This window comes from Microtus ochrogaster, chromosome X (assembly GCF_000317375.1).
Source record: "Microtus ochrogaster isolate Prairie Vole_2 chromosome X, MicOch1.0, whole genome shotgun sequence".
Classification (NCBI taxonomy): Eukaryota; Metazoa; Chordata; class Mammalia; order Rodentia; family Cricetidae; genus Microtus; species Microtus ochrogaster.
The window spans coordinates 9,300,874-9,313,909 of record NC_022026.1 but is presented as its reverse complement, the minus strand read 5'-3'; the positions used below and the strand labels follow the sequence as shown (position 1 = coordinate 9,313,909).

The 13,036-nt window shown below is 42.4% G+C and overlaps 2 protein-coding genes across 2 annotated transcripts in view; both read right to left on the bottom strand.

Moving 5' to 3' along the window:
• Positions 1-10,594, bottom strand: part of Cul4b (cullin 4B) — a 113,184-nt gene extending 102,590 nt beyond the window's left edge. The window contains exon 1 of the mRNA XM_013350462.2: positions 10,543-10,594. The gene's annotated coding sequence lies outside the window, so the exon portion shown is untranslated. The remainder of the gene's footprint in view (positions 1-10,542) is intronic.
• C1galt1c1 (C1GALT1 specific chaperone 1) lies at positions 6,648-10,665 on the bottom strand. Its single transcript, XM_005358433.2, has 2 exons — positions 10,543-10,665; positions 6,648-7,993 (listed from the first exon to the last, which is right to left on the bottom strand). Exon 2 carries the CDS (start codon positions 7,986-7,988, stop codon positions 7,032-7,034), a length of 957 nt encoding a protein of 318 aa, XP_005358490.1. The 5' UTR covers positions 7,989-7,993; positions 10,543-10,665; the 3' UTR covers positions 6,648-7,031.
• Between the last annotated feature and the right edge of the window lie 2,371 nt (positions 10,666-13,036).

Here is a 13,036-nt window from a genome sequence, read left to right as displayed (position 1 = left end):
AAGGGAATAGCTAGTTATGTGGGAGCAATTCCAACACTCGGGAGGGAGGGAGGCCAAGGATCTCTCTGAGACTAGTACACGCTGTGCACTGTCTTCTAAAACGCATGGCAATTAGAGAAGTGTGCAACGTGCAAGGGCAGGCCTAACAATTGCTTTGAAGATGGTTGGGGGAAATATTAATGGTAATTAAAGTTAATGAGTAGTTTGGGTTCATTTATATAAGAGGAAAAGTTGAGATGTCTAATTGATGTTTTGCTTCAAATACAATGATTTCATTTTGAAGGGGATGGTCCTTGGACTGAACTCAATGTAAGGTGATGGCCTGGAGCATACTAAAAGTCAGGTTCCAGTTTTCATTTTATTCAATACAACCCCAAACAGGACTTTTGGGTGTTTTCTCCCATTCACATTTAAACACTGGCACATTTCTGGAACTTGTAGCCCTCTGCTATGTAGTAGTATGGTGGTGACCAGCCATATGTTGCTACTGAGCACTGGAAATGTAGTAAATGAATTGTTATGTGTTATAGCTATCAAATACACACTGCATTTCAAAGACTGAACTAGAAAAGAATGTTACCTGTAATTATTCCTGTAGATTACATGTTGAATTGATAATACTTTAGATATATTGGGTTAAATAAAATATCACTGAAATGTAATTTTACCTATGTCTTTTTGCTCTTTAATGTGGTTACTAATATGGGCGTTATTTACAGGAGCATGGACAATTTATGCCTATTCTCTGGGAGGCTTGGGGATTCCTGATTTTCCCTCAACTCTTAATTGCCTATCCTTGGCAGTAGAGGGGTGTCCTGAGCCCCATTCCCTCCAACTATTAACTGCCTATCCTTGGTGGGGTAGGGAGCTCCTGGGTCTCGTGCTCAGCAACTGTTAACTGCTATCTTCTGGGAGCCATGAGGCCCAAGTTTCTTTTCCAGCAACTGGTAACTGTTTATCTCTCCTTGAGTGTACAGTCCTCCTGAGACACCTCAAGCAACTGCTAACTACCTATATTTTCTCAGGGAAGAGTGGGCCTTGTGAGTTGCCCCCAGTAAGCAACTATTAACTGTCTATGTATCTTTAGGAATAGGTGAGACCTCATGAGCCCCTCCCCTTATGATATAATTAATGGACCATACTGTGTCTGAGTCTCTTGAGGGTAATTCCAGCTGCTCAGAGTTCAAGAGGGTGATGGCCATGACATACACAGAGGACAGTAGTAAACAATGTCAACAATGGTTTGTCTTACTGCTCGTTCAAACCTTACATAAACCAATTGAATCCCTGTAATGAATCATGACTTTGGGCCTTGTTGCATTCCTTGAGGCACCAGGCCTAGCATTCAGCTAAAAAATGCTTGGTATGTAAAAGGAAAAATTTGTAAAGATGCTACATGATACAAGTTAAAATTTTCTTTTTGTAAAATGAAAGACTCCCAGATACATGTTTTATTTTCCACACAAGTCATTCCCCACCATCCATTAAATGTTTTATTATATTTAATTTTTGGTAATGATGCATGTTGAATGTGATTATTTTTGTTTGTTATTATTTGAGATAGGGTCCCACTATATAGACCTGACTGTCCTGGAACTTGAGGCTGGACCCAAACTCACAAAGATCTGCCTGCTTCTGTCTCCTAAATGCTCGGATTAAAGGATTGCACCACACTTGGCTGATTTTTAATATTTATTTTCCTTATTTTGTTACCTTTAGAGGTTAGGAAACATTTTGTGGGAGCCAGTTCTCTTCTACCACGTGGGACATGGAAATTGAACTCCCATCATCAGACTTAGTGGCAAATCTTTAGCCAGTAAGCAATCTTGCTTACTATAATGACTATTCAGTTTTTGAGACAGGATTTCACTAAAGGTTGGGCTCTAACTTGAGATCTTCCTGCCTGTGCCGTTCAGCTGGGATTATAGGTCTGAGCAACTAGACCCTAATACATCAATTAATCTTTAAATTTTTGGGAAAAAGCAGGTAAACTTTTAAAAAGTGTTCCTATGCTAAAATAAAGCAATTTCTGCTAGAGACTATGTGGGCCAAGGGAATCTTGGGGAGGGGTGCAACAACAGAGTAGGCTAGGGAATGACAAAAATCACACATTTTTCTCATGCTTGGAATTCTGATTGTATGTGTCATGAAAGCAGAAGGAGGGTTTTGAGGGAAGGAAGAGCAAGAACAAGCAGGCAGGATGAGGAAGTATATTGGGAGGGTGAATATGAGCAAGGTACAATGATATATTCCCATTATTTTAGACTCAACAAAAAATACTTGTGAAAAGCCAGGTATGGTGACTCATGTCTATAATTGCAACACTTAGGAGGCTGGGGTAGAACAAGCCTCTTCAATCTGAGGTCAGCTTGGGCTAAAGAAAAACAAAAACAATGCTAGTGAGGAGATGATTCAGCGGCTAAAGGTGCTTGCTGCCAAGACCTGAGCTTGAGTCCCAGGAACTCACATGGCCAAAGGAGTGAACAGACTTCTACACATGTGCTGTGGCAAATGCCTGTGCACCCCCCTCCCCCACAAATGTGATTAAAATATTCACACTCCCCAAATGGGCTGGAAACACTTATGATTTATGGTGCAAGTGACCCTTGCAGATCCCACAGAGGTGTGGGGGACTGCGTGGTGGGTAAGGGACAGACAGATATGCCATGCGGGGGGGGGGGGGCGGCTCGGGTATACAGAAATTATTTAGCGGGTATTGTGAGGGTTTAAGAGTAATGGGGGGCCGGGCGATGGTGGCGCACGCCTTTAATCCCAGCACTCGGGAGGCAGAGGCTGGCGGATCTCTGTGAGTTCGAGACCAGCCTGGTCTACAGAGCTAGTTCCAGGACAGGCTCCAAAGCCACAGAGAAACCCTGTCTCGAAAAAAAAAAAAAAAAAAAAAAAAAAAAAAAAGAGTAATGGGGGATGGGGGAAGAGAGAAAAAGAGAGGGACAGAGAGAGAAAGGGGAAAGGAGGGAAGAAGGGAATTGCCTACTTAGAAGAAGGGAGGCTTTGAGAAGAGGGCATAGATCAGCTTGCCTAGGCTGGGGGGGTGGAGGAGGTGTGTGTGGGTGTGTGTGTGTGTGTGGAGTGGGCAGAGCTTGTCTCTTAAAGGGACAGGGTACCCAAGTGATAGGGCAGGCTCAGAGTTGAAGAGCATGTTCTGTTTGTTCTTTTTGAAAACCAGGACCTGAGTTCAGTTCCCAGCACTCAATCAGGTGGCTCACAACTGCCTGGAACACCAGCTCCTGGGGATCTGACAGCCTCTCCTGGCCTCCAAGGGCACCTGCTCTTACTGGCACATAGCCACCCATATACACACCATTAAAAAATCCTAGAATATGGGCCAGGTGGTGGTGGTGCAGGCCTTTAATCCCAGCATTTGTGAGGAAAAGGCAGGTGGATCTCAGTGAGTTCAAGGCCAGCCTGGTCTACAAGAGTTAGTTCCAGGACAGCTAGGGCTACACAGAGAAACCCTGTCTTGAAAAAAAAAGAAACACAAAAATAAAGAACAACCTAGAAAACAAAAACAACAACTTCTATGAACACACTTATCATGTAACCACCCATGCATGCATTGAATGCACTGGATTTCTCACCAAGAACACTTAACAAAGGAAGCAGAAATGCACGATACCCTACCACTAGACTGCTTTCTACAATCATTCTAATGTAGGTATGTTCTGTCTTAACAAAACCTGATGGGTTTATTTAAATGCATTCCAAAACAACCTCTTGGGTCTTATAAACCAGATTTGATACACAATAACTTTTTTTTTGCCATATCAAAAAGAAAAAGTCAAGAAGTATAATTTATTTTTTATCCTAGACAGTGTTTTCATTTTTGAGGAGGATTCAGTTCATGTAAGGAAATGGTGTGAGGTCTGCTAAAGTTAGATTCCAGTGTCCACTTAAGACAAACAGAAAAATAAATACAAATTCAACTTTTAGAAGACATCTTCAAGCCAGGTGGTGGTGTCACACACCTTTGATCCTAGCACTCAGAAAGCAGAGGCAGGCAGATCTCTGAGTTCAAGGCCAGTTTGGTCTACAGAGTTCCAGGAAATCCAGGATTACACAGAGAAAACCTGTCTTGAAAAACAAACAAACAGTTTTCTCTCATTTACATCTTAGCTGTGGCTGGATGTGGTGTCTCGCTTTCTGATAGGTAATAGATAAACCCGAGTATCTATTATGTTAGTCATTAGCCATATGTAAGGATATTCACACTCATGGTTAATTTGCATCGGACCCCTATTATTCCTCAACTCACTCCCGAATTCCTGACTGTGGCTAGGGCTGGTTTCTAGCTACTAAATGTGTATTTTTACACATAAAGTAAAATGACATGTATGACAAGTGTATCTGTATCTACAACTACAGTATTACAATTTTTGTTAGTGAGTCACCTTTAACTACAAACCTGGATATGCACATTAATTTCAAAGAGGCAACATACTATTGGAGACATTTTATATTCAATATCATGTTTAAAAACTCAATTAAGCATAAATTTTCTTTTAGGTGCCCACGTTTACCTTGTCATCTATTGACTGGAAAGTCAAAAGGATGCATTCACTGACATTTATTCAATATTTTTTGTTTTGTTTTTGAGATAAGGTCACTCATCTTATAGCTCTGGATGTCCTGGAACTCAGTACCTACACCAGGCTGTCCTTGAACTCACAATGATCCCCCTGCCTCTGCCTCCTGAGTGCTAGGGCCTGGCAATTTAAATGTTTTGATAGGCTAATGTAATGAAAATTTTATATTTTTGATTTTGAACCTAGTCTTTAGTGGCTAAATATCTTTCCAGCCCAAAGATGAAAAATTTAAATATGCTGGTGCTGGCAAGGTTACACACAAAAAAAATAGAAACAAATGTTTTACATGTATATGTGTTTCTGTTGCCGTGTGTATGCAGGTATCTGCAAGGGTCAGGAGGTGGTGTTGAATCCCTGAGTTACAGGGAGTTGTCAGCCACCCAATATGGGTACTGGAAAGTTAACTTGGGTCCTCTGGAAAATGGCAAGTGCTCTTAAACACTGAGCCATCTCTCTGGTCTCTAAAACAGAAAATTTTAGATGGCTTAGTGGGTAAAGGTGCTTATTTTGAACACTGACAATACAAGTTCAATCCCCAGGACCCACATGGTGGAAGAACTGACTCTCACAAGTTGCCTTCTGACCTCTACATGTGCACTCTGGCTTACATAACACCCCTCCTCTCAATAAAATAAACGTAATAAAAATGTAAAAATATTAGTGTTGGGGTAATGAGTCATATTCAGAATTTGTATCATTATACTCACACTAAACATGACTTGATCTGTAGAAATTGCACCTGTAGCCACATAATAGGGTGCCTATTAAATGGGATTTATGATTCTTTGAAATTAATAATGCTTCACGTTAACTGAAATTCCCAAGGAAGAAGGCCAGAGAGCATTTAAAACAAAGACTTGATACACTACCTTGAGGATCAATAGTCTGAAGCTCAAAGCCTTCCTGAGGAAATTCATCCCGCTTTTCTAGAGCTGAGTCCAAGGAATACTGGATCTAAAAATAGTCTCTCCTAAAGGGGCTTATGGATCGAATTGAAGAGAGCAGCCTATAGGACAGGCCAGATTGCCGGGCGATGGTGGCGCACGCCTTTAATCCCAGCACTCGGGAGGCAGAGGCAGGCGGATCTCTGTGAGTTCGAGACCAGCCTGGTCTACAAGAGCTAGTTCCAGGACAGGCTCCAAAGCTACAGAGAAACCATGTCTCGAAAAAAAAAAAAAAAAAAAAAAAAAAAAAGAAAAAGGACAGGCCAGATCCACGCATATTACACATGTATGAGGACAGGAATAACTGTTTCCACAATAGGTAGATATTTCAGGTAGTCACTTGAAATGAAGCAAATAATATGATAATCCACCATTGATGGTGAGGTTAGTGCCTGCCCAGCCACAATGGAAACAAAACAAAACTGGTTATGTGTGATACAATCATGAATCGGGGGAAAACCTCAGAACTTGTACAAGTAACAAAAAACAAAGCAAAACCCCACATTTAACTTAGGGAAGTGAATCAGCCAAATGAGCAAAAACAAGTTCTTTTTTCCAAAGGAGATCTGCATAGAATTCAATGTCCAGTAGGCATGAATAAATCACAGGTCATATATTTAATCCAAGCAGCACCTTAGAGCTTAAGGGTGAAACTAGTTAAATGGCATTACAATTTTCATAGCCGCCATTCCAAATGCATGCTCTGAATGCTGACGTACAGAGTAAATGCAAAGTGTGAGTGCTCAGGAATGCCCCTTAATTTACTTTCATGAATATTACTTAACCTACGTAATAACTTGCATGTTATCACGAGGACAGAACTGAAGTCTTAAGAGTGATAACGAACACTTCCTTAATTGCTTTGTTGTTTATTTTAGGAGAGTAAACCTGTTGGCACTGATGCGGCTTAGAGTACAAATCTACATGCAAACAAAGTAAAGGAAACAATTGGGCAGAGTGATGCACACCATTAACACGAGCACTCAGGAGGCTAAGGAGAACTGCCAGGCCTAGGCCAGCCTGGACCACACAGTGAGATCCTCCTCCTACCTCCTTCCATCATCCCTGTCCCCACAGAGAAGTAAAGGAAACACAGGGCTAAAAGTATTATTTTAATCACAAATTCACTAGAGATCTCATTTGCATATATTAGGAAGCTAAAAAGATACATTAAAATTTTAAAACTAATAAGCAAAGATACATCACAGATTTTAATGTCTATAATTTAGTCTTTATCACATAAATATAATATTTATAAATATGTATTTGCAAAATTGCTATTCTTAAAACATTTATTTCTAACACATTAAAATTTCTCACAAATGCCATTCCATTGAAAATGTACAAGTAGACGTCAATGTGTGATTATGCCAGCGTGACCAGATAAGAAAAAGAAACACGCTTCTGTGTTAGATGCCTTATCAGTTAGAAACCATGGTAATGTGTCTTAATGTGCTTAGCAAATACATGCTCTTGCTTTTTGTCAGTCATTCTCAGACCCATTTGGAGGTAAGAAAACCAAGGCGTCGTTGAAAACATGTCCAAATGCCCTAAGGCGGTACACCCCATACATCATCACATGCATCTGATTAGGGGACAGTCCGTTAAAAGTAACAGCCATATCGGAACAGCATCCTTCTACTACCTGGTTTGGGTGGTTAGTCATTGCCTCTTTAATGAAAAGCCCAACAGATTTGGTGTTAAATACATCTTTTCCATAGGCGTCTTCCGCATTTTCTGCAAATACTCCGGCATATTTCAGGCAGATTGCTAGCTGCTTATCTTCAGATAGCTTCCAAATCATCCCTCCTTGTTCAGGACACTTTTCAGGAACACTGAGAAGGCTGTTGAGTCTTTTCATTGATTCTATGCTTAAGACAATTCCTCCATCTACACTCACATAATCAAGGTCTCCAGATTTTACAGAGTGTCCTAAATAGAAAGGTTGTGATGGATCCTTTTTTAACAAAAAATATTTTAGATTTTCAATAACAGCAAAAGTAGAGGGGCGTGCAAGGAAAAACCAATTGTATTGGTCTCTGTATTTATCAAAGGCGTATTTGTAAGCTTTCCTCATCATCAACCACATGTCATTCGTGTCCACATTAACTGACTCAAACACTTTAACATTTTCAGAACTGAAGAACTCTGCTTTGTCACAGTGTTTGGTCCAAGTCTCCTTCACTGCAGCCCAAAGACTCACATCTTTGGGTTTTACGAGAACAATACAGTATACCCGGAAGCTCTTACTGAGCTCCATGCGTTCAGCCTCTGAGATTTTCGAGATATCGTCCTTGTTAGGAGCTTGCAGGTGGTGATGCTCATGGTGGTGTGTTCTGTTTCCGTGACCAATCCTAATGTGGCCTAGCATAGTGATCAAGGCACAGAAGATGCTTCCAAGCATCACACCCTTCAAAAATGAACTGCTTTCTGAAAGCATTTTTCCTGTAAAGAAAAAGACTTTTCAAACAGTCTAATAATTTCACTTGGTTATTTCTTACATACTTACGATTTGCCCTTACTGTTTAGAAGCAGGGCCGCATGCTTGAAATCAGGTGAATAGCATACGGGACAACTACTCTTAGGTCCTTCCACTGGCATTTGGTCACTGTTAGGTACAAACCGCAACATTGTAGAAACTCCTTCATGGAGGAGAATTTGAGGTGCGGTGGGACAATTTTTACACATCATCATTTATTTAACCAAGAGGCAAATCAAAGCATTAGCCTAGAAACCAATGTTATAGATACTGTTTTTCCATAATTCTCTAAAAACTTTGTATGGCAAACTTGCACTATGTTTTGAAGTACCTCTGGCCATTACAAAACAACTTTTAGATCAAGATTTTATGTTGAACAGATACTTGATTTAAACTCAATTGTCTCTTTTCTTTATTCTTTTTTCAAGACAGGGTTTCTCTTGAACTGGAGATCAGGATGGCCTCTACCTCAGAGATCTGCTTGTCTCTGCTTCCTGAGTGAAATGCTGGGATTAAAGGCATGCGCCACCACCACTACCAGTCTCAAATTTCTCTTTTCAACCTAGTGCTCTATTTAACTGGTGGCTAATGTCCTATGGTATTTTAAGCAATCTAAGTCACATTTCTTGTAGTTAATATCACATGTTATTATCATTCTGCCCAAGACTAAATGTCTTACAATACAGTATACCAACTACTGATGTAATAAAAGCCCACAATGGAAAGTTGTTTGGAGAAAGAAGTCAACATAGGTATATTTGGAGGACATTCATGAATATTTTTATCTCCTCAAAGGATATTTTCTTCCTTGGGGAGGTAAACTGGGGGAAAACTTCTGTATTTTTAATTTCAATTAGAAGCTGAAAGAAATGCCACTGTAAATGAAACAGTTGGAAAATATTATGACTTACATTTTTACTAGTAAAGGTTGAACGTTTCCCGATTTCCTCTGCAACTCCCCAAAGTTCCACTGTGCTCCTTAGATTTGCACTTTGTCTCTAAAGGTTGAAAAGTACCTTAGAAGCTACCTGATGCCATTTCTCTCATTAAAAACATATGGAGTTATGTATCATTTTTAAAAAAAAAATCAATGGGGTTGGGGAGCTGGTTCAGGGGATAAAAGCATGGGGACATGAGCTGCACTACCAGTGCCCATAGAAAAAGCTGAGCAAGGCAGGGAGCCATCTGTAACCCCAGCACTGTGGGCTTGGAGACAGGTCACTGGGGCCTGCAGGCCTTCAGCATATTCCTGGTTCAGAGAGAATAAGAGGGAGGAGTAACAGAGCGGGTTACCTGAAGTCTGTCTTCCTCTGGACTAATTCCTAACTCTGCGACACTTCTCCCCCCCCCCCTTCATGCCACACACTCCATTTCCCTTTAGGTAGGGAAATGGAGGACCATAAAGGTGAAGCAACTGACTCAAAGTCACAAAGACCGTCAGTGGCAGAAGCGACCTACAAATGAGAAATGGAGATCCGCCAAGCATAACTGATGCCTGCCCCACCTTTCACTACAGAGCTGGGAGCACTACACTAACAGCTCTCTTCTTTTCTTTTTTTAAAGACAGCGGCTCATTCTGTAACTCCTGCTGGCCTTGAACTGGTGATCCTCCCACTTCATTTGCCCACGTGCTGTGCTCGTATTGGTGTGGCACCACTCCTGGCTCCTGCTGCTTTCTTATAGAGGAAATGAACTTTGACTTCTACCACAAGGACAGCTGTGTGCTGGGCAGGTGCAATTCCTGTGTTTGGGGAAGTGGGTGGGGAGAGGCAAGACAGCACTTACTTTCCCCGTGTAATCCAGAGCACTTGCTCAATAAACAATTCCCAGAGGAAAGGAGGAACAACAGAACAGCTAAGCCTCAAAGCTGTGTGGTCGGGTGCAACCTAATAGTAATTGTTGTAACTGCGGTTCTTATCACACAGTTATTATTTCTGGCCAACACACAACAACCCAGACGAGTCCCTTCCCTTGATTTTGTCAGAATTTTTCCTGACAAGGATACTCCTCCTGGTGGCAAAAATACTATTAAAACTCAAAACGTCTACGAATCGTACACAAAATTATTTGCACAAACTATCCTAACATTTTTTCCTCCGTCGAGGAATAAAAAAAAAAGCAACACCAGTGAGCCACATGATAGAGTATTTCCTACAGGGCAGCAGGGAACTCACAACATCACACACTGAAGGCAGAAACTTTCAGACTGACCTTTTTTGTTTTGTTTTGTTTTTCTAAGGAGAAAGGGGATGGAGATCAAAATGGAGACTAGACTGAGTACCGGGATGGGCTTGACTATTTCAAGAGCCCCCTGAGGGGCCGCGGGAGCGCCTCGGAGAAGGCTGCTCTCCGCCTGTCCCGGGGTCCTCCGGCAGCACCTGCCAGGGCATCCTGAGTGGGGCATGCTGGGAATGGGCTCCGACCCAGGCCGTCCCTAGACGGGGACTGGGGCGGGAGCGGGGAGCAGCCGCTCCGGGTGGCGCTTGGTGTGGGGTACCGCGGTTTTGGCACTCACCGCATCTAGAACGGCTCAAGGGCAGGGAAGCACAGCCTGACGCGGCTTTCCTCTCACGTCCACCGGCCCCTCAGCTACGCTCCCGAGCAGGCTGCTCTAGACGCAGGGGGTGTCCTCTCGTTGGTTTCATTATAGAGCCGACGAGACAGGAAGCTGAAAGGGGGAGGGAGGGGGGGTGAGGCACGGGCTCGGGGCACGGAAGGGGCCCTCCCCGCGCCGAGTTCAGGCCGGACGTAACCGGCATGCTCAGTTGTTAGCCAATAAGACGCCCCGAGGGGCGTGCTTACGATAGACACGCCCACACAGTCCTCATTGCCCGCCTACTGGGCGTGGAAACTGCCAGAGTCCGGAAGCTAGTTGCCCTCCCTTGTAGGTTTCTGACTCATTTCTCAAACCTAGTCCAGTGTGTTGGTGGACTAGACACTTTGCCCTTGTGGGAACAGGAGGGTGTTCCTCCCAGATTTCTGGCCTGGAACCCAAATGCAAGTCGCTGAAGTAGTAACCACTTTGGAGAGAAAGAAATGGCTCTGGTTTCCGGGGTGGTGGGATTTGAAGCCACATAGCCTAGTAGCTATCTCTTCTTGAGCCAAGTCCTTTGATAGCCTGGAGAAGTGACTGTGCTTTGCCTATGGCTCCGTTCCTTCCTTTGTTGTGTTTGGAAAATATCACAGGAGTGCCTCACAGGTTATCAGTTAGTGTACATAACCCCCCTACCAAAAGTTCAAGTGTAAAGTAAGCATTTAGTAAATGTTGGCTCTTTCTATTCCACCCTGTATTGCTAGCACACAGTGCCGGCATGCAATAGACAAATATTTGTGGAGTTAATGAATGTTAGAAATACAGGTGAGAAATCAGGCCCAATACAGGATAAGGGTTGCTTGCAAAGGGCTACCCAATAACTTAGATGCAGAGGTGGGTGTACAATTCAGGTCTAAGTAGGACTACAGAACCAATAAATACAGTCTCTTGAAGTGCTCTTTTGGAGCTGGTGTTGTTGGGGCCACTAGGGAGGCCAAGGGAGGAGAATTGAAAGTTGAAGGGCAGCCTTATAAGGTATTCAAAGTGCACTAGTTTTGGCTCAAGTAACATTGACTAGTGACTTGGGCCCAAGTTCTTGAAAACACATAGATTTGAGTGGTATCTGGCAATGACTTACGTTAAACGCAATGAACAGTTCGAGAAATACTGTAATGCCTCCTAGATTGCAGGAAATTATCATTCTTCGTCTGGGGGCTGTTTTCCTGCCAAGCCTTGTGTTTTCAGGGGGAAGCATGTTTGTGTTTAAGGTAAAGAAGTTCAAAAAGTGCAGTGCTGTTTACAAGGTGAAGGGAAAGCGAGTGCTTTTGGCTTTGTCCTCCACATATTCCACGGTGGGCTTGTTTTTCTGCAGAGGTTCTTTCAAGATTGCTTTGCCCTTATGTTATGCATGAAGGACATTTTCTTTCTTCTCTTCATTGCAGATGCCCAATTTATTCATATCCTAAAAAAAGAGAAATCTCTCCAGTCTCTCACCTACCTCATCATCTTTCATCAAGTTTGGCCCACGTCTTCATCATCTTCTGCATCTTTTCCATCAGCATTTGAATTGCTCTCAATACCTTCTGTTTCTCCAGAGACTTGTGAAAAGCATGAACGGGGAAGTTGTTGAGGTTGCCAGACTACTTTGTTTCAATCTCCAGTAATTTCTTCTCTATGGCATTGGCGTTATTTAATGCCTTTCTTCTCATCTTCCTTTTTCCCCCCGCCATCTTATTCAAAGGACTAATTGTCCTCTATTATAGTGAAAGTTTTTTTGATTTGAATTAGGTACTGGATTATCTTGCCAAATATTTACTTACATTTGTGTTGAATGATGTAGAGCTTGCAAATTCAATTTTTTTCTATTTGCTGCTCATTCTATAACTGTCATTTTCTTCTTTAATGGTAGCACACTATTTTTTCAGGGGACAAGGATGATCAATTTTACAGTCCAATCAGATTGTATTCATATCTACAAAAGCCCCGAGTGTTGGCTGTTGTTTTACTCTCTGTGTGATTATGTTTAATTAAATGCTATATTAGAAGTGAGAATAAATACAAGGAGCTGCAAAAGCATGCAGCCTCATAAAGAGTGCAGCAATTGAGGCCTCCTTTGTAGATGAAAGATGGCTCTCCTTGCAGCAAGTGAAAGGCCTACATGCCCAAGGCTGGCGATGGTAAGCTTGCTAACAGGGGAATTTCCACATCAGTCAGAAGTTGAAAAACAGATTTAGGGCACATTGTCTACTGCTGATCTCTTAGCCAGTAAGTATGGCTGAGAAGCCATCAGTAAATGCCTAAAATTAACAAACACACAGGTTTACAAAGCAATCCTAAAACTGAGACTCTCAGTGCTAAAGTTTGCTCTTGAAAGGAGATCCTCTGCCGGGCGTTGGTGGCGCACGCCTTTAATCCCAGCACTCGGGAGGCAGAGGCAGGCGGATCTCTGTGAGTTCGAGACCAGCCTGGTCTACAG